Consider the following 26,590-nt stretch of genomic DNA (forward strand, 5'->3'; position numbering starts at 1 on the left):
ATATATATGATAAGGAGAGAAAGCAAGATATAAAATGGCATATGCTATAGGAAACAATTTTTGTAAATCTTTAATAGCACATAGATATGTAAATATATGCAAACTATTTTGGGAAAAGAAATATCAAACTGTTCCTAAGGGATGCTTTGAGAGGAAGCCATTAGGAAGGAAAAGCGGGGCTTCCCTGGTGGCGCAGTGGTTGAGAATCTGCCTGCCAATGCAAGGGACAGGGGTTCGAGCCCTGGTCTGGGAAGATCCCACATGCCGCGGAGCAACTAGCCCCGTGAGCCACAAATACTGAGCCTGCGCGTCTGGAGCCTGTGCTCCGCAACGAGAGGCCGCGATAGTGAGAGGCCCGCTCACCGCGATGAGGAGTGGCCCCCACTTGCCGCAACTAGAGAAAGCCCTCACACAGAAACGAAGAGCCAACACAGCCATAAATAAATGAATAAATAAAAATTAAAAAAAAAAAAAAAAAAGGAAGGAAAAGCTTATTTTTGGATTTTTCTGTTGTATTTAAAATTTTTCTCATGTGATTTTTTTTGGTTTAAATACAAACATATACATAACTATAAAATTATACTTTGTATATTAATATATAGCACACATTCATGTAATGCATGCGAGATGTAACTTATAAATGTATTTTAATATGTTTTTCATATCCAGGAACTTACACTTCTTCTTCCAGGACTGGCCCAAGGAAATACACATCCAAGTGCACTAAATTATCTGTAAGAAAGTGTCCAGCACAGTGTGGCCTAAAGGATTGGAAAATTGAAAGCTGCACAACCATCATGATTAAGGGATTAGCTAAATGTCACCCCACTCATATGAGCACCACCCCTTGAGGGAAAACTGCCCATTTCTGGCTGCCCAGAAGGACGTTAACCACTAAACACTGATGCTTCTGGGTGTTTCAGTTTGGCCTCATCTTTACAGGCATACTTCGTTTCATTGTGCTTTGCAGATTTTTTTTTTTACCAGTTGAAGTTTTGTGGGAACCCTGTGTTGTCAGATAATGGCTAGCATTTTTAGCAATATTTTTAAATTAAGGGTTTTTAAAAATATTTATTTATTTGGCTGCATCGGGTCTTAGTTGCAACACACAGGATCTTCCTCGCTGCGGTGCGCGGGCTTCTCTCTAGTTGTGGCGCAAGGGCTCTAGAGCACATGGGCTCGGTAGTTGTGGCGCCAGGGCTTAATTGTCCCATAGCATATGGGATACTAGTTCCCCAACCAGGGATCAAACCTGCATCCCTTGTATTAGAAGGCAGATTCCTAACCACTAGACCACCAGGGAAGTCCCTAAGATGTATTTTTTTTTTAGACATAATGCTATCGTGCACTTAATAGACTACAGTACAGTAGTACTGTACTGGAAAACCAAAGAAAAATCGGTGACTCATGATATTCTCTTTATTGATTGATCCATTGATTGATTTTGATATTTCCTTTACTGCAGTGGCTCACAACCAAATCTGCAATATCTCTGAGGTATGCATGTACTTCCTTTTCAGTATTCTTTCTGTATGGAATACTTTTTCTTTTCTCTCTTTCTTTCTTTCTTTTCTTTCTTTTTTTTTTTTTTTTTTTTTTTTGGCTGCACCGTGCAGCATGCGGGATCTTAGTTCCCCGACCAAGGATCGAACCCGTGCCCGCTGCAGTGGAAGCGTGGAGTCTTAACCACTGGACCACCAGGGAAGTCCCTGGAACACTTTTTCTTAAACATCAAGTGTGTATTATTTTTTTCTAAAAATCAGGAATTTTCCAAGGAATAATAGAAGGGGGCCCAGGGAAGCATAGGGCAGTGGGGAGAAGCCTGAGTCCAAGGCTGAATGGAAAAATGTCCCCGAGCCCTTCTTTTGGTCCTTCTCATGGCACAAACATTCTTTCCACATCCAGAATCTCCACAGGACAGCAGCCAAGACAAGGGCAGAAGCAACCCCTGCAAAAGGCATAAGGAGAAGAGTGTGGACATGCAGGGTGTGCCATCCCTTGGAAATTCAGCAGCAGCTTCGGGGATTCACTGGATGTCACACATGGAATTCCACTTCTCAGTATTCTTCATAAGAGCCACAAATACACGTCCACAAAAGGCCACGCATTAGAGTATGTACATAGCAGATTTATTCACAATGGCCAAAACTGGGAACAATTTGAATTAGTTTCTGCCATAACAAAATACCACAGACTGAATGGCTTATAAACAACAGAATTTTATTTTCTCACAGTTCTGGAGGCTGGGGGTCTGAGATCAAAATGTCGTTCTGAGGCCTCTCTCCCTGGCTTGTGGATGGCTGTTTTCTCCCTGTGCCTTCACATCATCCTTATAAGGACACCAGTCATATTGGTTTGGGCCCACCCTAATGACTTCATTTTACTTATCTATTTTTTAAAATATAGTTAAGTATAGTTGATTTACAGTATTGTGTTAATTTCGGGTGTACAGCAAAGAGAGAGGGAGAGAGGGAGAGGGGCAGAGGAGGTGGGCTCCCTCCCCCTCCCATCCTCTCCCCACTGCTTTCTCTTCTTTCTGCTTCAACAACCACCAGGCGCCTTTTAGATCAGCCCTGAAGTAAACATTTATGCTTGGACGGCCTGACTTCCCCGCTGACCTCCAGCCTGGGACCACCGCTGGGAGATGAAGTCTGTGGGGCCCTGGGCGGCGGGCTGCCCAGGCACCTCTTCTGACGCCCAATCTCTCCTCCTTTATGAGGCAGCTGCCAGCTCCCCTCCCTGACTCCCCAAGAATTTGAGCCTTTTTAATATGTGTCGATAATGCCATGAGCTACTATTTAACTTTTCCACGAGGACCCATCTCCCGAAATGCAGTGGTTTTCAGCCTTGGCTGCACTAGAGAACCCCCAGGGAAGGGAGAGACGTCTCTCCCTCTCTCCCTCTCCCTCTCCCTCTGGGGTGATGCCTGATGAGCTCAGATGCGCAGATGGCCTCCCCATCCCCTCTCTGTGCCTTGCATGGCAGCTGGGCCTTCTCGCTGTGGCCCGGGCACGGCCTTGACATTTAGACATCGGGTCCTGCATGGACACTTGTGTTTGGTCCATACTGCGTGTGGCTGCAGTCTGTGCTTCTCCTGTTTCGCATCTTCAGTAAATGGGGGCTGTGCATGCATGAGCCCTTCATCCTCCCCGCAGACACCACTGGTGCTTGCTAGGCCTCGCGGGGGATGCAGGGGAGCACGGGGGACAGTCCTGCGTCCCCACCTTCTTGGGCTGCACACAGGCCACACTGGTCCTGTGGTGACTGGGGGCTCCCAGGAGAACCTCACCGCAGAACCGGAGAGGTGGCCCCAGAGAAGGGGGCGTACGCGAGCCATGGGCCACCTACAGCAACAGGTGTCTCACCGTCCAGAGACTGGGTGTTTGGGCGCCATGAGGATGAGCTGCTGTCTGCACGGCAGCCGAGTTTGTATTGTTGAGCCCGGGGAGGCCCCTTGGTGGCTCCTGGAGAGCCTGGCCGCATTGCTTCCTGCCCTTGGCCTTAGAGCCCATCACGGTTCATGCCCTTTCTGGTTCCAAAAGGACTTGTGTTTATAAAGACCACGTGGTAGGACAGCACCAAAGTGTCTAGAAATCTGGGCCGGGAGGAGGAGGGAGGGGATTGGCTGTGCCCGCCAGCGGCCTGAGAGCCCTGCCTGCCCGCAGAGACCTGGCCCGGCACCCCGCGGGGAGGGCACGGCCCACAGTCCCCAGCGCCTTCCGTCTCTGGGTTCCGGGAGAATTGCGCGATCCTTGGGGAGCTGGTGAGCCTGCGGGCCCAGAAGTCCCGCCTGCTGGGGTTCAGCACGCATGCCGACTCCGTGCTGGAGATGAACATGGCCAAGACCAGCCAGGTGGTGGCCACTTTCCTAGGTAACCCGGCCTCCCCCTGAGTCCCAGTGGGGACGGGGGTCAGGTGGACCTTGACTGGACGTGGTGCTGCCTGAGACCCCACTGTGTCAGCCCTTAGGGGTCGCCTTCCCGGACCCTTCATTCTGCTTCGAGGGGCGTGGGATGGGGGGCAGCTGGGGGGTCGCCCCAGGGACATAGCCGAGCCTCTCCCCCTCTGCCCGCAGATGAGCTGGCCCAGAAGCTGAAGCCCGTCGGGGAGCCAGGAGCGGCCGTGATCCTGGAGCTAAAGAAGGCTGAGTGCCAGAGGCGGGGCCTGCACTTTGATGGGCCCAGCAACGCCTGGGACCTGCGCTACTACATGAACCAGGTGGAGGAGACGCGCTACCACGTGGACCAGAACCTGCTCAATGAGTCCTTCCCCACGCAGGTGGTCACGCGCGGGCTGCTGGGCATCTCCCAGGAGCTGCTGGGGCTGACCTTCGACCTGGAGGAGGGCGCCAACGTGTGGCACGAAGACATGAGGCTCTACACGGTCCAGGATGCAGCCTCGGGCAAGGTCCTCCATCAGCAAGTTCTACCTGGACCTCTACCCTCGGTGCGTGCGTGGGGGAACCTGTCGGCCGTGGGCCGGGGCTCCTCTGCGGAAGCTGGGCCTCACCCTGCGTCCCTCCCCAGGGAAGGGAAGTCCGAGTTTGTATTGTTTGTATTTTTTTTTAATATTTATTTATTTGGCTGCATCGGGTCTTAGTTGCGGCACACAGTCTTCTCTCTAGTTGTGGCACGCAGGCTCCAGAGCGCACGGACTTGGTTGCCCCTCGGCACTTGGGATCTCAGTTCCTGGATCAGGGATCAAACCCGCGTCTCCAATACTCGGTCTCCAATTTTGAGCTCTCTTTCTCCTTTCTTGATTGAGCCGGCCTCCGAAAGGTTGGAAATAGATTCACCGGTGGTTTTTGTAAGGTTGCTGATCTGAGGCGTAGCTGAAGGTTCCTTTGCGGTTGGCTGGAGTGATATATGGGGAATATTTGAGGGGGTGGCTGGGGAAGAGGATGCCATGCTGGCTGTCGAAGTGGAGAGAGGCGAAGTCGCTCTGGAAGCATGAAGTGTCTGCAGGCCATCGGCTTCATCTTCTGCCTGTACCTTCCTCGTCAACTATGAAGGTCGGGTGAATACGCCCTTTAAAGGTTCGCGCTGGAAATACCGAACTCCTGCCACTGAGCCATCGTCTTGCCTGTGGGTTCATCTAAAACGATCCCGGCCCATTGGCCTGGTGCAAACTGGGTTTCTCCCAGGAACTGGATAAATCCAGGCTTATTCCCATTCACCCAAACTCGCTCCCCAACTCGAAAGTCACCCACAAACTCCTCTTGTGTCTCAGCAAACGGCCTGCTTCGGCCTGCAGCCGGGCTTCCTGTGGCAGGACGGGAGCCGCCAGATCGCCACTGCGGCCATGGTGGCCAATTTCACCAAGCCCACGCCCGACGCACCCTCCCTGCTGCAGCACGATGAGCTGGAGACCTACTTCCACGAGTTTGGGCACGTGATGCACCAGCTCTGCTTCCAGGTGGGTGCGGGCGCGGGGCTGCAGGCAGGGGGCGGGGAGGGTCCGGGCGCGCTCGTGGTCCTCAGGCAGGCCCTCACCACGGAATTCTTCCGCTGATGTCACCCCGCATGTGGCGACGCCCTCAGGGTCAGCTTCCATCATCAAACCCCAAGCACTCGGTGCATAAACAATGGAAAAGGATGTCCTGGAAGCTCTGGAGGCTGGAAGACCCAGATCAAGGTGTCAGGGCTGGTTCCCTACATATTAAATACATGTACTCAAGAGTGGCCTTTAAAAAAGACAAAAGAAAGGAACATTGCCTGCAAGTCTGGTGACAGGCGGTGATGAGAACCAGAGGGAAGGCTCTGGGGCCGGGAACGCCGCGCCCAGCGAGGCCCTGGGGCTGCTGTCAGTCTCCGTGGAGGCTCAGCAAATCCCAGTGACCTCCCCACGGGGGGGCTCCCAGCTGAGCATCTGGGCCCAGGACCCACTGCTCGTTCAGTCTTCCTGCGGTCAGCCCTCCGTCCCGAGAGCGATGCTCTCACAGGCTGCACCGGAGCGCGTGGGGACAGTTTACTGAGCTGTGCAGCCGTCACTACTGCCATGTTTTGGACCATTTCCATCACCCCGAAAATGTCCCACATGCCCTTAGCTATCACTCCGTCCCCTCGCCAGCCCCTGACAACCAGGAACCCACTCTCTGACTGTGCATCTACCTGTTCTGGACGTTTCCCCTCAGTGGAGTCACACCCTGTGTGTCCTTCTGTGTCTGGCTTCCCTCACTGAGCATTGTGTTCTCAGGGTCCATCCACATGGCAGCGAGTGTCAGGGCTTCACCCTTCTGTGTAGCTGAGGGACGTCCCCATGTGTGGGGGGACCTCTTATTACAAGTATGTTTATGAGCAGAAGGTTTTGACTTTGAAGTTCAGTCTATTAACTGTTTTCTTGCCCGTTTTGTGTCCTGTGGAAAAAATCCGTCTCTAACCCGAGGCACTGAGTTTCTCCTGCCTAGTTTCTTCTGCCTTTTCTGCCTAGAAGTTTTGTAATCAAGCCTTTAATTTTGTTGTTGTCCACTATGGTGGAGTGTTGTTGTCTGTGGTGTGAGGCTGGGGGTCACCCTCTGTCACCACGTTGTCGCCACCGATCCCCACGCGGCCACATGTGATGTGTGTTTCTGTTTAAAGACACCTGGTCTGATAGCAATTGTTGATTCACTCACTGCGGGGTTGTAACCCTCGCCTGAAGGAAGCTCATCTAACACACGCACTGTCCCCGTGAGCACGTCACCGCCCTCCTGCACTTGGGACACCGGCCAACACTTCAGCACTATGCTCGGAGCCGTGTTGAGCAGAGAAATCACCCCGAAAACACAAAAATGCACACATTGGGACGTTCAGCAGACCCCGAGAAGGACGCTTGTTTGCAACTGGGGCTGGAACCGGAAGTTGGGGGTCGAGTGACCCAGGAGTGAGGAGGCAGCGTCTGCCCTGCTCCCTGGGGCCTGGGAAGGACGTGCCGGGGTCACTGGGCTCGTGTGGACCCACACCTGCCGGGCCTGGGTTCCAGCCGCACTGCGTCAGGCGCCGTGTCTTCAGGAAGAATTTCAGGCACAAGAGGAACGAGCACCTGCCAACGGCCGCCATCCGGATCCTCTGTGTCTGCGCCTTTGCCTCCTGGGCGCGGGGCTTTGGCTGGAGAGTGTTGGCTCCGTGGGTGGGGAGGGGGCGCGGTGACCCGCAGGACGGCTGGCTCTCTGCCTCACTGTGTCCCGGGGGCAGGTCTGGGGTCCAGGGTGGGGCCCTCCTGCAGCTCCACAGGCCGCTTTGCAGGCCGAGTTCGCCACAGGGAGCAGGACTTCGTGGAGGCACCTTCGCACACACTGGAGAACAGGGTGTGGGAAGTGGAGCTGCTGCTCAGGATGTCTCAGCACCACCGCACGGGCATCACCGTCCCCCAGGAGCTGCTGGACAAGCTCATCAAGTCCCGGCAGGCCAACCCAGATGCGGCCAGGCTGAGGGAAGGGAAGGGGGCTCCCGGACCGCCCGGCTGGAAAGCGTGGCCTGGACACAGAGCCAGCGACCAGCCCCATCTCCTTCCTCCTGCACAGAGGCTGGGGGGCGACGGGAGGCTGACGAGCGGGGCATCCGCCTTCACCCCCTCCCTCCTCTCTGGGCTGAGCCCTGCGGCCCTGCAGGGTCCCAGTGGGCCCAGCCCCCTGGGGCCCGTCCCTTCAGGTCCTCCCAGCTGCCTGACACCCCTCTGCCCCCAGCGTGGACCCCAGAGCCCTCAGCTCTTCGCACCCCTCGTCCAGCCGGATGGGGTCCCTGCGGCACCCTGGACAGGCAGGCTATGAGCAACCCGGCCTCTCCCGGGTGGCAGCCCCGTGGGGTGGGGAGGGGGGCGGGCACGGTGAGCCACCCATGGTCGAGCGCGTCACCTCGGTGGGGGGCGTGTGGCGCCGTGGCTGCACGTGTCTTGATGGCCGGGATCAGACCCAGCTCTGCCACCAACTGGCTGGGTGCCTGGAGGCCAGTCACTGGACCCCGTTGTCCCTGTTCACCCTCTGCAACGTGTGTGACCCGAGGACCCCCTCACAGGTGGTCGTGAGTGCTGACCAAGTCGGTTTGTGTGGAGGACAGAGAACAGTGAGGCCAGCAGATGAGGAAAGAGCTTGTCACTCACGGTTCTGGGCAGGGGCCCGCCTCGTCACCTAGGGCTTCCCAGGAGCAGCAATGAGGGGAGGGGTGGCTGGGGACTGGAGCCTGAGGTGTGGGTCCCCGGCAAGGAGCAGGCTCAGGATCGGCTAGAATGACCCGGTGCTCCGGGCCTACCCAGGGTGATGAGCGCAGGGGGACTGTGGCCCCGAGTGTGGGAGCCCCGTACAGAAGGGGCTGGGCTGCAGCCCTGCGCTGGCTGGTTTGCGTCAAAAGTGAAAGACGTGGTTAACGCTCAACGTGGGTACCAGGCTCAACCCACTGTGTTCCATCTCTACAATGGAGTACCATGTAGCAATAAAGAGGGGCAAATGACATTGATGCACAGTGACATGGATGCATGTCACAGACACAAAAGAATAGATACCATATGATTCCATTGGTGTGAAATTCTCAAACAGGTGAAACTAATGCATAGTAACAGAAATCAGAACTGTGACCATCTCTTAATGGGGATGGGACCCACTTGCGAGGGGTGCCAGGCAGGTGATGGGAATTTTCTCCATCTTGATCTGGGCGGTTGATGACAGACAAATACACATATAAAAAATCCAGCTACCCTTAAAAAAAAGAGTCAGACCCTTTAAAAAAAATCCAGCTGTACATATAAGATCTGTGCATTTTAATAATAAAATCTGGAGAGGAACAAAGCAAAGATCAGAGTCACTCCTTCCCAACTCTCTGCTTTATTTTGATTGTAGCATTTCTCCCTCTTTCAAATCCCCTTGTTCGTTGTGGAGTTTGCCTGCCTGTCTTGTTCTTGAGACAGACAGGGGCAGCATTGGTCTGTCTATTGCTACGTGCATGCCCAGCCCCAGAACCAGGACTGGAATAGTCAGTGGTAATTCAGTGGTTGTGTGACGATGTCTGTGTAAGTTTCTGATTAGTAGTTGCAAACTATTGCATGTCAGTGCGGACAAAGCTGACAGGCATATTACACATGTGCGTGATCATGGTCACTGTGGTGATGATGGGGTGTTAGAAAGGCTTCCTCATGACACAAAAAGAGGAAACAAGTGCTGACCATTCGTTTTGGCTGTCGTGGGATTCAGTGTCTTTTTTTCTATAGCTTGCTTTTTAAAAACTGCAAACATGCTTGAGGGAGAAAAGCAGGCTGCAGATAGATATGTGTGGTAGAATAGATTAACCTAATGTTTCTAAACACACAGAGAATAACTGAGTTTAGGGACATGTGATAACTGTGAGAAAACCTGAACAGGAAGGAGACAGACCAACACTTTCATCATAGTGGTTGTGTCTGGGGAAGTAGCAGACGGGGATCCGAGAGGCACACAAATGGGCTTCCGCTGTGACTTGAATATTTATTTCATTAAAAAAAAGACCCCAAAAACCCCCCTTCTGTGGTGGAAAACAGTATGACAGGTCCACAAAAAATTAGAAATAGAATTACTGTAGAATAGAAATATGACCCAGCAATTCTACTGGGAATTGAAAGTGTAGTCTCGGGACTTCCCTGGAAGTCCAGTGGTTAAGACTCCACGCTTCCACTGCAAGTGGCACGGGTTCGATCCCTGGTCGGGAAACTAAGATCCCACATGCCATGCGGCATGGCCAAAAGATTAAGAAAAAAAGGGGGGGTCTCAAACAGATATTTGTACATCCACATTCATAGCAGCATGATTCACACTAGCCAAAAGGTGGAAGCAACCACAGAGTCCATCAATGGATGAATGAACAAAATGTGGTCCATCCATACAATGGAATACTATTCAGTTTTAAAAACGAGGGGCTTCCCTGGTGATGCAGTGGTTAAGAATCCAGCTGCCAGTTCAGGGGACACAGGTTCGAGCTCTGGTCCTGGAAGATTCCACATGCCACAGAGCAACTAAGCCCATGGACCACAACTACTGAGCCTGCGCTCTAGAGCCCACGAGCCACAACTACTGAGCCCACATGCCTAGAGCCTCTGCTCCGCAACAAGAGAAGCCACTGCAGTGAGAAGCCCGCTCACCGCAACTAGAGAAAGCCCGCGCGCAGCAATGAAGACCCGACGCAGCCAAAAATAAACAAATAAATTTATTTTAAAAATAATTTTAAAAACTATTAAAAAAAAAAAGGAAGGAACTTCTGAGAATTCCCTAGCAGTCCAGTGATTAGGACTCAGTGCTTTCACTGCTGGGGCCCAGGTTCGATCCCTGGTCAGGGAACTAAGATCCGACAAGCCATGCTGTGTGGCTGAAAAAAAAAGGGGGGCATTTGTGAATAGTCACCTCAAATGGTAATGAAGTTTTTTTGTGTGTGTTTGTTTGTTTGTTAATTTTATTTATTTATTTTTGGCTGTGCTGGGTCTTCATTGCTGTGCGCAGGCTTTCTCTAGTTGTGGTAAGTGGGGGCTACTCTTCGTTGCGGTGCACGTGCTTCTCATTGTGTGCCTTTCTTATTGCAGAGCAAAGGCTCTAGGCACGCGGGCTTCAGTAGCTGTGGCACGTGGGCTCACTAGTTGTGGCTTGCGGGCTCTAGAGCGCAGGCTCAGTAGTTGTGGTGCACGGGCTTAGTTGCTCCATGCCATGTGGGATCTTCCCAGACCAGGGTCAAACACGTGTGCCCTGCACTGGCAGGCGGATTCTTAACCACTGCACCATCAGGGAAGTCTGGTAATGAGGTTTTGAGCACCCGTGGATTTCCATTGATTAAATGTATGCTAATCTGTAGCCACTGTGGAAAACAGTATGGAGGCTCCTCAGAAAACTAAACATAGAATTACCTAGGGGGTTACTTACAATTTGGGACTTCCCTGGAGGTCCAGTAGTTAAGACTTCACCTTCCAATGCAGGGGGTGTGGGTTCGTTCCCTGGTTAGGGAACTAAGATCCCACATGCCTTGTGGCCAAAAAAACAAAACATAAAACAAAAACAATATTGTAACAAATTCAGTAAAGACTTTAAAAATGGTCCACATCAAAAAAATCTTAAAAAAAATTATATGATCCAGCAATCCTGGGCATATATCTGGACAAAACTCTAATTCAAAAAGATACATCCACCCCTATGTTCATTGCAGCACTATTCACAATAGCCAAGACATGGAAACAACCTAAATGTCCATCAACAGATGAATGGATAAAGAAGATGTGGTACATATATACAATGGAATACTACTCAGCTATAAGTAAGAACAAAATAATGCCATTTGCAGCAACATGGATGCAACTAGAGATTATCATGCTAAGTGAAATAAATCAGAAAGAGAAAGACAAATACCATATGATATCACTTACATGTGGAATCTAAAATATGACACAGGGCCTCCCTGGTGGCGCAGTGGTTGAGAGTCCGCCTGCCGATGCAGGGGATACGGGTTCGTGCCCCGGTCTGGGAGGATCCCATATGCCGCGGAGCGGCTGGGCCCGTGAGCCATGGCCGCTGAGCCTGTGCGTCCGGAGCCTGTGCTCCGCAGCGGGAGAGGCCACAACAGTGAGAGGCCCGCGTACAGCAAAAAAAAAAAAATAATAAAATAAAATAAAATAAAATAAAATAAAATATGACACAAATGAAGCTATCTATGAAACAGAAACAGTCACAGACATAGAGAACAGACTTGTGGTCTCCAAGAGGAGGGGGTTGGGGGAGGGATGGAGTGGGTAGCTGGGGTTAGCAGATGGAAGCTTTTATATATAGACTGGATGAACAACAAGGTCCTACTGTATAGCACAGAGAACTATATTCAATATTGTTTGATAAGCCATAAGGGAAAAGAATATATATATAAAAAGCACGTATATAAATGTATAACTGAGTCACTTTGCTGTACAGCAGTAATTAACACAACATTGTAAATCAGCTATACTTCAATTTATAAAAATAGAGTACATGTACGCCAATCTACTACAATCACTATTCTCCCCAGAAAAGGCTCAACTTCCACCCTGATGGAAGGAACAATTTCCCTTCCAGTCGGCCAGGGTGGCAGGAGCTAGCTGCTGGCAGCAGTGTCCCCTCACTCTGGCCCGCCCAAGCACAGCAGCACCCCCTAGGTCCACAAGTCTGGCTCAGGCCAGCGAGCTCGGGGTGCATGGAGGTGGGTATACCTCACAGGCAGGTATACCCTGGGTCACCCCTGGAACTGCACCCCTGAGGGACAGCCCACCACCCAGCTGAGACCCAAGGGCTGAGCCACAGAACACTGTTCAACTGGAAAAGTATCACAAAAATGATGGAATTCAGTAAGTTGGCTAAGTTTAAAAATTTATATATAAATAGAAAATACAAAGTCAGTAATCTTTCTGTAGGCAAAGGACCACTGTTTGGAAAATAACATCCTGCATACATTAGTAATAAAAGGATTAAATACCTAGGAATCGAGTTAAGAAACTTGTAATATCTATATGAAGACTTTAAAACACAGACTGATGAGGTTTAAAATAAGGGCATTCCTTCTGCATAGTGAGAAAGAGGGACCAACTACCGATTATACATTAGCAACATGGGTGAATCTCAAAACCATTAGGCTGAGTGAAAGCAGCCAGACAGAGAAGCCCACACTGCACCAACAGGTGAAAGTCATCCATAAAGATGGACGTGGACCAGAGGTTGCCTGTTGGTGGTGGCAAGGGGGGATACTGAACTGGGAAGGGACACAGGGGACTTCTGGGGTGATGGAAACATTCTATAGTTTGATAAAGATGTCGGTCCTCAGACTGATTCATTTACCGGAAATAAACTGCTGCACACCCAGGACTTGTGCATTTCATATTAGACCTCAGTTTACAATGGGAATCCAGTGAGACACTCCTAGGTAGAACAACCTTCAAAGTGCAAAGCGCTTATAATTGATGCCACCATTTATTTGTAGCAAAGATAGACACACACACCTGCACTCGGGCACAGAAGGACTTTGGAAAGACAAGGATTTGATGTCTTGGTCAGGGGGCCTGGGAATGAAGACTTAGCATACTTTTCACTGAACTCACAATATACTTTTTAATGCATTTTTAGCTTTAAAAAAAAAAGCAGAACGTATAGCTAAAAAATAAAATCTGACAGGGGAACTTTACCATGTTGAGCTGTTGTGTTTACCATGTGCGTTTGTTACCTGTTGAAAAAATAAGTTGAGATGTCAATTTTCCGCCACATAACAATGATTCATATGTTAAGATGTCGTAGAAATATGGAAGAAAACACTAGTTTGATTTAGGGGTAGGGAAGGCCTTTCTAAATAGGCTCTAAAAAAATAGAAGAGCAGACAAATATAAATCTAATCCCTAAAAATAAAATCTCTTTACAGCAAAGATAGGATGACTCAAGATGAAAGTAACACAAGCAGGGGACAGCCCCCAGCGAGGATGGAGGTGACAGCATGTGTCACCACGGAGATAAGGAGCAAATTCCAGTGGCCACCAGACACTTGGGAGCGTTGAATCACTCCTAAAAAATGCTAACAAGGGAATTCCCTGGTGTTCCAGTGGTTAGGACCCCACGCGCTTTCACTGCCGAGGGCCAGGGTTCAAGTGCTTTCACTGCCGAGGGCCAGGGTTCAATCCCTGATCGGGGAACTAATTCTGCAAGCCATGCACGTGGCCAAAAAAAAAAAAAAAAAAAATGCTAACAAGACTCACTATTCCATTGACAAGGATCAAAGAGGCAAAAGCCAGGGTAGGGTAAAGTCCAGGTGGCACTGTTGGTGGGAGAAGCATTAAAACCTCTCCAGGGGGGTAGGTCAGCCACATGACCTGAAAGGGAAATATGAAAACATTTATACTCAGTGATCCAGGAAGCTCTCTACATATTTCCTTGAAGGATACAATGGAAGAGTCCATACAAGGATGTTCAGTGCAGTGTATTTTACAAGAGAAGAGAGAACATCTTAATTACCATGAAGGAGCTTAAATTTTACATCTGAATTATCTCTAGTCCCTTAGTCTTTTTTTTAAGATTGATTGATTGATTTGGCTGCATTGGGTCTTTGTTGCTGCACGTGGCTTTCTCTAGTTGCGGCGAGCAAAGGCTTCTCATTGCGGTGGCTTCTGTTGTTGCCAAGCAAGGCTCTAGGTGCACAGGCTTCAGTAGTTGCGGCACGAGGGCTCAGTAGTTGTGGCTCACGGGCTCTAGAGCACAGGCTCAGTAGTTGTGGCGCACGGGCTTAGTTGCTCTGCGTTATGTGGGATCTTCCCGGACCAGGGATCAAACCCGTGTCCCCTGTGCTGGCAGGTGGATTCTTAACCACTGTGCCACCAGGGAAGTCCTAGTCCCTTAGTCTTATGATTAAGGCACCCATGACTTACATGGACAGTTAGAGTTGAGATGCCAAGTGCTTTCCTAACAGCACGCGTGGAGGTGGTGGGGCAGGTGCTACTTGACGTCCTAACAGCGGCCCTGTGGGCTGTGTGTGCTGGTGAGCCACATGTCTTTGCTTCTGCTTTGTCGTCATTGTATAGCAGGTCTTTTCCCAAAGACAAAGACAAGCGTTGTGCATCTCAGAAGTCAGTAGGACTGAGTCAGTGTGAAAGTACGGAGAGCCCACCTCCCAGATGCTTAAGCAAGTACGGGCTCTGCATGGGGGTGGCAGGTCAGGGCTACGAGTGACTCTTTTTGCTCCACCATCCATTGCATGGGGCTTCTGGCCTCATGGTCACAGGACAGTTGCTGCCTTGCCAGGCATCACAGCCCGCTCCAAACCAAAGGGCTACAAGGCCACGGGGAGTCCAAGACTCTTCCTTTAAAGGGCGTTCTGGGAAACCGCACCCGCAAGTTCCACTTGCATCGTATTGGCCAGAACTGAGCCACCACCCCCACCCCAAACAGGCGTGGGACATCTAGCTTCAGACGAGGCCTCCGCGGGGTCACCTGCGACACTGAGGAGCCCACTCTCATCCAGCCTCAGCTGAGAGACGGCCAGAAGTCCCTGGTAAATCAGGAGTCATCACCCAGGGTGATTTATAGGAGAGATTTATTTGAAGAAATATTACAACATATAAAAACTACATAAAGTCTTAATTTCCACTCATACAGTGGTAAATTTGATATAATGCATAATAAAAAACTTTTAAAATCCAGAACGGACAAAGTACTGCACAGTTTCATCACTAAGTCAAATTAGTTGATAAGCAAATCTCACAGAAGAGCTTCATGTCAGCCAAGGCCACAAACACCTTGTACAACACATCTGAACTGACAGATTGACATGTTAAAAATACAACAATATCAGTGCACGTTGGGGATCTCTGGTGCCAGAAACAAAGGCGATTGGAGGGCAGAACTAGTCCTTAGCAGTCTCCTCCTTGATTTTAACTGAAGAGAAATAAAAGGGAGAGTCATTGCAGGGAACGTATGTCATGTTACACGAAGCAACAGGCAAGCACATCAGGTACGTGAACCAGGAGCTACGTTAATGCCCAGGCGCTGACATGAAAGGACCACCTCATAAGAACCTGCAGCAGCTCTGCATCAGCATTCAGAGACTGAACACTGCTCAGGTGCTCCCTAAAGGTTTCCAGACCACCTGGGCTATGGGCTAGTGTCTGAGGCGGGCGCAGCCGACCCAGACTCACTTAGCAGGACAGAGGCAAGTGCCCCGAGATCTGACCACTCGTCCACTGCGTGCCAGGCCCCGGTGCTCTGCACTTACCCACACGCTCACTCATCTCAGAGCAACCCTGAGAGACGCGAGGCCACCAGGGAGGGTGGGTGACTCGCCCCAGTCTCAGAGCCTAAAGCCATACCCCTGCTGTCCCCACCGCTCCCTACCGTACCTGAGGTGCTCTCTCGCGCTCTGGCCAACATACAGCGCTTGATCTCCAAGCCGATGGCTTTGGCCAGTGGCGGTGGCACAGCGTTACCCACCTGCAGGGGGGGAAGGAGGGCGATGTGTGGTTCGGCACGGCTGGAGTCAGCGCTAGCCTCCACTCGGCCACAGTCACTGGGCCCCTGGTCTCAGGCTCACGCAGGCCACCAAAGTCCTTCCCTCAGGATGGCGCTCAGACCTTCCACCCAGCCCACCCTCCCGCCCCAAACACCAGCAGGTCAAGCACCACTCAGAGAAGGGGGCCTTTAAAGGGCTTTCGAAAATCTGAGAATCCGGATATGGAAGCTGCTATGTTTCACTTGTAGCTGACAGCTCTGCTCCCAGAACACAGGATGGCTCAGGGGGGCGCGATGGGAGGGTCTCGCTGTGACCCCCAGGCACTGCTGGCCTTTTCAGCCACACGCCTGCATTTCTTGGAAATACATCTCATTAAAAGCCAAATGGAACGCCCTGAGAAACAGGAGGAATTATTGGTTCCTTTCAACCCTTAGCAACAGTGAGTTTTCACCACTGGGTATTTCGTCTGCTCTCTGCAATACACTGGAACTTTCCTTTGGGCGAAACGTGCCTCAGCTGTCCAGGGCACCCGACACACTTGGCGACTCCGCCTGACACGGGAGCGCCCTGGGCCCCAGGGACAGGGTCCCTCCTTCCTGACCACCCCCTCGTGGGAGTGCTGAGGCCAGTCAGCCCCCAGCTCTGGGGGCTCAGCGTCCCCTCGGAAGTGACTGCGAGTCAAGCTCCCCACCGACCCCCGACCCCCGACCCCCTGGTCTCTCTCCCGCCAGGGCCACTTCGTGCGTGGTGCCGGTCGCCCCTCCTCAGCGGGGAGGAGACCCAGGCCGACTCCGCTCCACTGACCTGCCGGTGCTTGTCCAGGATGTTGCCGAACAGCCGGTAGGTGTCGGGGAAGCCCTGAGAGCGGGCGCACTCCCGCACACTCACGACGCGGTGCTGCTCTGGGTGGAGCACGCGGCCCTGGGGGCGAGAGGCGCGACGGGGGTGGGAACGAGACGGGGCCACGGGAACCCACCCCGGGCTGGGACGCAGAGGCAGGAGGTGGCCCACGAAGCCCGTGCCTCTGTCCCCGCCCAGGCCCGAGCGGCCCTCAGACCTACCTGCTTGCCCATGGGCTCGGGGTTGGTGACGGTTGTGCTGAAGAAGCCATCCCACTCGAGCCGTCCGTAGAGGCCAGCCCAGTGGTTGTGCCTGTTCCCGGTGTGGGGCAAGCACCAGGGAATGAGGGTGTTGAACTGTCTGGCCGCAGGGTCACAGGCTTTGCCTGTTGGAAGAGAGGGCTGCGATGGGGCTGTGCTGACAGAATGGGATGATACAGCAGCCGACAGTCCCCGTTTGCCAGGCAGAGCTTTATCACGGACCCTGTCCTCAGCAGCCGTGCGCAGCAGGGACACCCAGGCTTGGCGAGTCTGCACCCCATCCAGGGCTGCTGGGTTCCTATGCGGCAGCCCCGGCATCTCCTGCTGAGAAACCCTGAGCCCACCGCCCCGCTGCAGAGCCTAAGGGGGCTGGGGCTTCACATCAAACTTGAGGAAGCCACCCCCGGAGGCCAGGGCACAAGCAGGGGTCCCACCTTCCACGCAGGAGCAGACCCCGCGGAGAGCCCCGGCGCTGCTGCAGCCATTCTTCTTGTCGTGGTAGTTGTACCGCAGCTTCCTGGCCAAGGTGCCGTCAGAGAGCCGCACCTCGATGTTTGGCAGGTCACGCCAGTCTGAGCCTGGGGCCAGAGGGATGTGCCGCATGCGAGCGGCCACCAAGGCGCTCATGTCCTGGAAGAGTACAGCAGGCCCAGCTGTCGCTGAGCTCGGGGAGCACCTGACCACATGCAGTGGGCTGGGTGCCATAGTACTGGGCACTGGGCATACCACGGTGACCAGGACCCCAAGGGGCTTGTATCCCACTGTGGGAGATAGGCAGTGACCCCAACCGACAACCTGGGGGTTACACACGTGCCATGAAGACACCAGAGCGGGGATGTGGAACGACGGGGGAACGGGTGAAGCGACGGCTTCGGGCAAGTGCGGGGCTACTGAGGAGGTGACGTCGGAGCTGAGCCCTGCAGGACAGGAGGAGCCAGCGGCGGGGAGAGCTGGGGTTTGGTGCGTTTGGGAGATACCCAGAGAACAGTGGTGCTGAGAGACAAGACCAGTCATAGGAGACGATAGCCAGTCACACCATTCTAGCCTGATTCTAGGCAGAGTATAAGCTCTGATTGACACTTTCCAGGACCATGTACTGGGGCGGGGGTGGGGTGCAAGGAGAAGCAGGAGGCAGTGAGGTGTGAGGCTGGGGGCCAGCTGAGGTAGCGGAGTTTGGGTGAGGGGCCAAGAGCAGAAGGAGCTGGAAGGGGGCCGAGACCAGGTCCCACTTCCCCCGCAAGCCCCACTGGGCTGCAACCACAGAGCTGTTCCTGGGAGGCCGCTGGGAGGAGGCCCCGCTTTATGGAGGTGACGTTACCTTACAGATGTGGTCCCTGAGGATGGGCTGGTACTGCGAGCCCCGGAGCTGCCTCTGGAACCAGGACTGAGGCTCCCCGTTGTACGAGATCTCCTGCGCCGAAGCTCCGTTCCGGATCTCGGGAAGGTCGGACATCGTGTCCCGCACGGTGATGGTTCGGAATGGACCCGAGCTCAACCTGCAACAGAGCACAGATCGTGGCACCTCTGGGGACACACATAGCTACCGTGTGTGTGAGTCACAATTGCTGTCCCCCGACTGCTGGCACCGTCTTCTTCAGAGAAGGCAACCCGGCTCGGGGTCAAAGGGCTGCCCGAGGTCACAGGGGCAGCATTCTTCCCAGATCCCATCTGAAAAGGGGACAGGCTATAGTGTGGGCTCTGCCCGTGACTGCGGCCAGGCTTCTGGCCACTGCCCTGGACATAGGGCACTCGGGGTCAGAACGAGAGCAGAGGTGGCAGAGCGTTCGCAGGGCAGGCCGGACGCGGTGCTGTCAGCCCTCGCTAACACTGTGTCCTCGGCTTGGGCCCCTTCACAGAGGCCCACCCACGCCAGGCATCGCGGGGAAGGCTCACGGGCGCCAGGCCCCGCGGGGAAGGCTCACGGGTGCCAGGACGGCGGGTGCTCCTACCTGGTGATGTTGCTGACAAACTTCTTGTCGTCGACTACAACACTCAGCTGGCAGGCCCGGGGCGCGAACACGTGCAGCGGCTCTGGGAACAGGGGGAGCTGCTCTCCGGGGGCCGCGGCCAGGATGATGGCCCGCCTCCGCGTCTGGGCCACACCGTACTGACCAGCCTGCGCAGGGGAGGGCCAGACACACACATGGTCAGTGGGCACCCCCGATCAGCTGGGCCAAGGGCTGGGGTCCGCAGCACTTGACTTTCTGGGGCGTCTGGCCGGTGTGGAGCTCACTGGAGAGCCCCTAGTTAACCCACGGGCTCATGCCTAACAGGAGGGGGGACCGGAGAAAAGGACGAAAGATCCCAGGAGATGGCCGGTAGCCCCTGGAGAAGACGGGAGTGAACCCTGCTGGCGATCCCAGCCGGCTCTTTAAATAGCACATGAAGGAGCACTTGGGGAGAAGAGAGGCCAGAGGAGACACCAGGGGCCGTGCCACCTGCCTGGCAGCCCACAGTCACAAGGGAAGGAACACGGCTGCCAACAAGGCTGATCAGTGAGGCCGAGACACTATGGAAGCTGAATGGGAGGGGGGCCCGGCAGCCGTCTCCCCAACCCTTGCCCGCACTGCAGGTTACCACCCTGTGGCCTGTCCCTCTGAGCTCTATTTTCGGTTTGAGACAGCTTGCTGCTGTCCAGGGACTGCTCGGCCCCTTCTCCGGCCACACGCGTCTGCCCGCTCTGCCCCTGCCCGGGGGGCCCACCTGCAACACGCCGAAGGTGCACTGGTAGCCCATGCGGACCAGGCAGCGGAGCGTGAGCTTCAGGACCATGGAGCGCTTGAAGGAGACGAAGTTCCTGACGTTCTCCAGGAGGAAGTACCTGGGCCGGTAGTAGTCGCAGTAGCTGTGGAGGTGGGAGAGACGAGAGAGGAGGAGACCTACTCTGCCAGAAGCCACTCCCAAATGCTTGACGTTTGTCAAGACGCACCTGCCAACTCTCAAGGTCTCTCCCTAGCGGAGGGGCAGCCGTGAACTTCCTGAAGGCAAAGACCGGCGTCTCACTCAGCACACCGCCTTCAGCAGGTGCGAAGGCTAAAGCAGTTACTGCTCGGCCCTGGCACGCCCGCGGCACAGCCCCGGGACCGGCCATCTAGTCACCCTGGGGCAGCACCGAACGCAGAGGGAATTCTAGCCTGTTTACCTGAGGAAGGAGACCACCAGGGAGTTCTTGAACTTAGAGTAGGTTCGAGAGTTGAAGCGGTTCATGCCGCTAAAGCCTTGGCAAGGCGGCCCGCCACACAGCATCTCCACGTCTCCCTTCTGCGGCAGCTTCTGGCCGCGGGAGTTGGTCATCTCCCCGGCCATGACCAGCTTCAGCAGGACGTTGCAGTCCTCCGTGAACACCGTGGACCCGGAATTGTTCAGCCGGAACGCCTGCGCCGCGGGGTCCCACATCTCGATGGCCCACAGCGTTTCCGAGATGCCTGGGGGACACAAGGACAAAGATGAGCTGTGAACCCCCTGTAGCATGAGACTCTTTAGTCAGAACTGTGACCAGAGCCAGAAAGGTCTTCCAGGCAGAACACGCCCGGTCTGGTTTTAGCAGCTGTGCGGAGAGAAACCCGGAGCCTACCTGCTTGGTGGAACCCTTCCGACAAACCCCCACAGCCAGAAAACACATCCAGGGTCCGCAGCTTCGGCAGCTTGATTTCCGTCTCCAGTTCACTCGGCTCAGAGCTTTGCGACTTTGTCCTGCTTTTCCCTGTGGAAGACAGGTCCCAAGTCAGATCAGGGCCCTAACGTGCTCTCTTCAAACACCCTGGTGGTTCAGAGAGGGCCTCATTTTGAGGTGGCGGCAGCAGAGTGAGGTAACGTCAGAGGCTGCTCTTTTATACTGACTGATTCACGAGAATTGAGTTATAGGAGACGGACTTGAAAAGAAGCCCGTGGAGTAACGACATACCTTTTCCCTTCCCTTTCCCTTTATTTCCAGGGCTACGGGCATGGTTTGGAGGATCTTCAAAGCTTTTGCTCTTGGCATTATAGGCCTGAGAAGGAAAGAACCACAACAGTCTGGAAGAGAAACACCAGTCCCCTCTCTAACAAATACGATTTAAGTTAATTTGATAAGATCTACTTAATTTCTCCCTAAATATGGCCATAAGCAAAAAGTGCTTTGATTTTTATTACATTAGAGATGAGGGGTAAATTCTACTAATACACACATTTTATGTGGCTGAAATTCCTGCTATTTGAAGTACCTGGACTACTCATTCTAAAAATAGGCAAATGTTACAGTTACACTGTACACACTGGAACCTGGGGGAAACATGGGTTATCTTAAAACGATACATGCCTATCACAGAAAAGTCATGCTCAAACAATTTAAGAGTGATTAGATTAATCAACAAACTGCTGACTCTACTCTCAATAACCAGGCCACAGGCTCAGCTGTATGGCCCCGGCCTGGACACGGATCCCTGGCTGAAGGCACTGGGGGCAGGGCTACATCTCCCAGGGCTAGAGGAACCTTTCCCTAACTCACAGGCACTGGCCAGGCCAGCAGAGGCCACTTAACAGTCTTCAAAAATTGCTGTTGGGGGCCTCCCTGGTGGCGCAGTGGTTGAGAGTCCGCCTGCCGATGCAGGGGACGCGGGTTCGTGCCCCGGTCCGGGAGGATCCCACATGCCGCGGAGCGGCTGGGCCCGTGAGCCACGGCCGCTGGGCCTGCGCGTCCGGAGCCTGTGCTCCGCAACGGGAGAGGCCACAACAGTGAGAGGCCCGCGGACCACAAAAAGAAAAAAAAAAAAAATTGCTGTTGCCTTAGGACACTCAAATGTGACATTCTGTTTTAAGCCCAAAGTGTCAAATTCCAGAACAACTTGAATATCACATATTCATACTCTGGATAAACTGCTTTCTCGGGGGCTGTGTCTGACCCCAAGGCCCTCCCTCCCTCCAGTGAGCCCAGGGCCCCACCTCAAGGAAGTAGAAGCGGTCGGGGCCACCAGCGGAGAAGTCCTGGAGGCACTCGGGCAGGTCCTCCCCGTACTCCACGGTGCAGCGGCCCTGCACGGCCTTGAAGTCCACCACAGCCTCCTCGTCACTCCAATAAAGCAGGTTGATGTCTGCGTGGTAACTCGCCGGGGTGGACTTGTGCGTGTTCTCCGGCCTATGAGTGCGAGGGTCTTTGTTAGTTCTTTTGCCTCGAGCTGACAGGCAATTAAATGGCACATTCCTGACAGTGCCTAGATGATCGGTGGGTAAAGACCATTCCCCACCCCAGCAAGTCACCTTGATTACTAACCCCCTTAGTTGGCACTAACCACAGACTAAGTGGGATTCCTTGCCATGAACTCAACTAATGGTTTGCTTGCTCTTCATGCCCCCAGTGTAGCCCCAAAAGACTTGTCCTGTGTTAAGACCAGCTGCTGGTCTCCTGTTAAAAAGCATGTCTAGAGCTGCCTTCATTCGCCTATAACAGCCAGATTCCTTGTTCTTTCTCATTACTCAACTGATTATTGCAAAGACTTCAAAAACTCTTCCACGTACATTAGCTAAGACATGGAGCAACCTTAGACCTATCTGGTATGGATTAGTTTCAGGTTATCTCCTAACCATTATTAGGATCCCAGAAAAAGACTGAGTGAAGACAAGATGTTGGACAGAGAGAAACCCCAGAACAGGGAAGAGGGCCTGAGAAGAACAGGGGATGGGGAACGGGGAGGGGGGCAGAACACGGACAGTGCTCTGAGACAGAACACACGGACAGAACTCAGCGTTCTGAGGGCGCCTCGGGCAGAGCCCAGGACATTCCACACCTGTCTTTGTCACACTCTGGACTTCTGCTCAGGGATTTCTTTTGGACAAAGCTTTACAGCTTTAAGAGAGAAAGCGAGGGCTGTGGTATGTAGTTGTAGTCATCCTCAGTACCCTCCAGGTAATCAGAAACACTCAGAAGAACAGATACCTCCACCCAACTCTTAGACCAGCACTGAGTGTAGGCTGTTAGCACCCCGCCTCAGGCAGAGCCTCCTGAAGGGCGGAGGCCTCACCGACCTGTAGAACTTGTTGACTCTGATCTTGGTGTCGGTCTCGTTGGGCCTGCCGTTGCTCTTCTTGCTGCAGAAGATCTCTTTTATGCGGCCAATACGGTACGGCTCAGGGGCATCTAGGTTGCTGCCTTTGATGTAGTCAGAGTATTTCCGGTAGTGTTCTGGATACAGAGCTTCATCCACAGGTTCCTTCCGTGGGCGTTTCACAGGACTGGACAGCTTAATGCTGCAGAGAAGCAACTGTTTTGAGTGACTGAACATGAAGCCTTAAAAAGCAGTCTCAGCATGACTGAGCAGTGACAATAACCACTTAAATTCAAACACCTTAAACTAATGCAGCTAAGTACCCTTAGAACAGATTCAGAAGTTAAATCTCACCCACACTTTAAAATGGGTACTCTCCATCTGTGCTCCGGGTATAGTTGCTAAGGCTGTTCAGGTTCTCCCCGCTCCCAGCCTCAGGGCAGGCGCGGGGCTCGTTCAGCTCCACAGGTGTGTGCAGCAGGGACGCACAAGCACTTGGAGCGGGAGCTCTGAGCGCCAGGAGAGCCTCCAGCGTGCTCCCCCTCGCCTCTGACTGCCGAGTCCTGAGAAGGCAGGGCTCCGTCAGCCCAGCGCCCTGAGTGACACAACAGTCCGAGTCGCCTGAACCACAATGGACACACAGTACAGGCAAGAAGTAAACTTCTGTGATTTTAGAGTTGTTACCATGGCACAGCCTACACTCTGACTGAGGCATCGACCCAGAGGCAAGGCGGGAGAGGCATGGGGAGAAGACTTGCAGTCTGGGCAAGCCGAATTTGGCCTGACCACGTACTGGCTAACTCAGGCCAGCAAATCAGATGCCAAGCTGCCAAGACCGCAGGGCTGCATACTTTGAAGACTGCAGTTCAAGTTCAGGAAGGCAGCTGCTGTGCTTTCCCGTCAGACCCCCTGAAGTCTGACGGGCTCCAAAGGTGTCCCTGAACACCTGTGCTCTCACTTCAGCCGTGCCAGGAGCACCTGGTAGACAGCACTACAGGAAGTCCTCCCCTTCGAGGCCAAAAACAGGAGCTAAAGGGCGTGATGCACACTCACTGTGCGGGCCTGGAAGGACCGATGTTTTGTAATGTACGGTGACTGAATGGGGACTGGGCTCCAATTAGGACTCGAGGAAAATGGAATTGCAAGTCAGGAAACTGAGCTGACTAGGCTCAGAAAATGTTGGTTGTAAATCCAACCACGCACTAGTTCTTAGAACGAACAAGGAATGGATCAAGTGTGGACAATATATGTGGCTTTGATTTTTCCCCGAAGAGCATCAATCCTCTGATGTGGAAGTCTTTTTATTTATTTATTTATTTTTGGCTGCCTTGGGTCTTCGTTGCTGTGTGGGCTTTCTCTCTAGTTGTGGCGAGCGGGGGCTACTCTTCGCTGCGGTGCGCAGGCTTCTCATTGCGGTGGCTTCTCTTGTTGCGTAGCACAGGCTCTAGAGCGCAGGCTGAGTAGCTGTGGCGTGCGGGCTTGGTTGCTCCGCGGCACGTGGGATCTTCCCGGACCAGGGCTCGAACCCGTGTCCCCTGAATTGGCAGGTGGATTTTTTTTTTTTTTGTGGTACGCGGTCCTCTCACTGTTGTGACTTCTCCCGTTGCGGAGCACAGGCTCCGGATGTGCAGGCTCAGTGGCCATGGCTCACGGGCCCAGCCGCTCCGCGGCATGTGGGATCTTCCCGGACCGGGGCACGAACCCGTGTCCCCTGCATCGGCAGGCGGACTCTCAACCACTGCGCCACCAGGGAAGCCCCTGGCAGGTGGATTTTTAACCAGTGCGCCACCAGGGAAGTCCCGGAAGTCTTTTGATGCAATTCCCATTTACCAAGAAGTAACTCACAGTCAGCCTTTACTTTAAGCCAGGCGCTGTATTAATAAGCCATTTTCTTTTAACTCACTTATTCCTTAGGGGCCTGGCAGGCAAGGCACTCCTCTCCCCACTTGATAGATGGGAACTGGGAGGGGGGTCTCTGCCATGACCAGCTGGGCAGGAACCCACCACTGACCCTAACGCTCTCCCTTAGCCAGCGGGCTCTCTGTCTGACTTCTTTCACAGACAGCTTCACTGCCACAGAATTATAGTCACTCTGCACTGGAAGGCTGGACAATGTCTGCTCACCCCAGATGACACTGACAGCTCGGCAGCAGCAGGTACTGGGCTTCGGGGTGGCAGACACTGTGGAGCCAGCTCTGTACTGGCCCAGAGCTCCTGGCCCTGACTGCAGCAAGGGGCACTCACTTGAAGGTGAAGGCCTCGGGCGGGAGGTACACGCCATCGCCCACTCGATACTGGATGCCGTTCTTGGTGGCTAAGCTGTAGAGGACCCGGCCATCCAGGTCCTCGAGCTGCTCCATGACCCTGGGAATTTCTTTCTGCCTCATTTCAGCCAGACGTGCGCAGCTTGCACAGAACCTGAAAGAGTGAAGGACAGAAACCAAAGGCCCTTAAGTGGCTGGTAGTGACTACAAGCAGCTGCCACTGGCTTAATCCAGACTCTGGTGACCAAGAGGAAGAATTTACAGATGTTAGGAGGAACTGGCTTTCCTGCATTTTTATGTTCACGCTTTGAAAGCACTTATTTGGGACCAAAGCCCAGAGATACACACAATAGGAAAATGACAAGCCAACCCCACTTTTGAGTAGTCGATCCTAAGACATTAACAAACCACTTAGAATATGGTCAAGAATCCACCACGAGCGATAATGCAGACAGTGGTAAAGACAGGAACTCAAAACGTCAGAGGAGGCTCACACTATTATCTCTAAAGGCTGAAGAGGTATTTGGTAAAATTCAACATTATTTCTGATTAATAAACCCTTAAAAGGAGAGTTAGAGATTGTCTTAAAAACAGATCAAGCCAAAAGGCAGCCCCAGGTTGACTGGAGAAACACCAGAAGCACCGCAGCGAGCCCTCCTAGCCTCGGCCCTGTCAGCCTTACTGTCACACACCACTCGCTCTGGAAGTGTTGGCTGCCACTTTTAGTTAAAACAAGTGAGGTACCAAGGTTAGAAAGGAAGATGTGGAGCACTAAACACTTTTTAAGAAGCAAAAGCCTCCCTAAAAGCGTTCCCCCACCAGCTCGAGTAAAATGGAATCAAAGGTCTCACTTATGAGAAAAGACACAAGATCTGTGGTACAGACACTGAGGAACCCAGAAAGACACATCCTGTCCCTGGATGGGACAGCTTCTCATGAGGGGGTCACTCCCCACCAGGCTGTCCACACACTTACAGCCACTGCAACCAAGTCAGGCTGGTCTTTGGTTGGTGAGGAAGACGATCAGAAGACGTGGGGAAAGCAAACCCAGCAGAGAAGCACAGGAAAAGCTCGAGGGGTTCATGCAGACGCATGGCGTCCTCGAGCACCGACAGAGTAGCCCAGGAGCCCAGTCGCGGCACTCACTTGTACTTGTTGTCCTCCATTGGCTGAGTTTTTGGAGGGGACTCAAATCTTGCGTAGTCTTGGTCATACCAAAGCTGGTAGAAATAGGTCTTTCCGTCATCCTCCGCCATCATGGCCTCAGGGTCCACGCCTCC

At 53.2% G+C, this 26,590-nt stretch overlaps 1 protein-coding gene across 4 annotated transcripts in view; it reads right to left on the minus strand.

Moving 5' to 3' along the window:
• Positions 1-14,997: 14,997 nt before the first annotated feature.
• DNMT1 (DNA methyltransferase 1) overlaps positions 14,998-26,590 on the minus strand; it is a 44,024-nt gene continuing 32,431 nt past the window's right edge. For 3 of the 4 annotated variants that reach the window (XM_082623914.1, XM_082623913.1, XM_082623915.1), the window contains exons 26-40: positions 26,457-26,590; positions 25,291-25,464; positions 23,027-23,248; positions 21,947-22,139; positions 20,931-21,015; positions 20,601-20,729; positions 20,169-20,451; positions 19,730-19,871; positions 18,976-19,142; positions 18,345-18,522; positions 17,461-17,656; positions 16,988-17,151; positions 16,731-16,847; positions 15,817-15,907; positions 14,998-15,355 (exon numbers count right to left, since the gene is read on the minus strand). In XM_082623914.1, the coding sequence (XP_082480040.1) occupies positions 15,324-15,355; positions 15,817-15,907; positions 16,731-16,847; positions 16,988-17,151; positions 17,461-17,656; positions 18,345-18,522; positions 18,976-19,142; positions 19,730-19,871; positions 20,169-20,451; positions 20,601-20,729; positions 20,931-21,015; positions 21,947-22,139; positions 23,027-23,248; positions 25,291-25,464; positions 26,457-26,590 (2,307 nt within the window). In that variant the 3' untranslated portion in view covers positions 14,998-15,323. Of the gene's footprint in view, positions 15,356-15,811; positions 15,908-16,730; positions 16,848-16,987; positions 17,152-17,460; positions 17,657-18,344; positions 18,523-18,975; positions 19,143-19,729; positions 19,872-20,168; positions 20,452-20,600; positions 20,730-20,930; positions 21,016-21,946; positions 22,140-23,026; positions 23,249-25,290; positions 25,465-26,456 lie in introns of all 4 variants that reach the window. The other variant, XM_082623916.1, reaches the window with a different exon arrangement.

This window comes from Mesoplodon mirus (assembly GCF_964341445.2).
Source record: "Mesoplodon mirus genome assembly, chromosome: 5".
NCBI lineage: Eukaryota > Metazoa > Chordata > Mammalia > Artiodactyla > Ziphiidae > Mesoplodon > Mesoplodon mirus.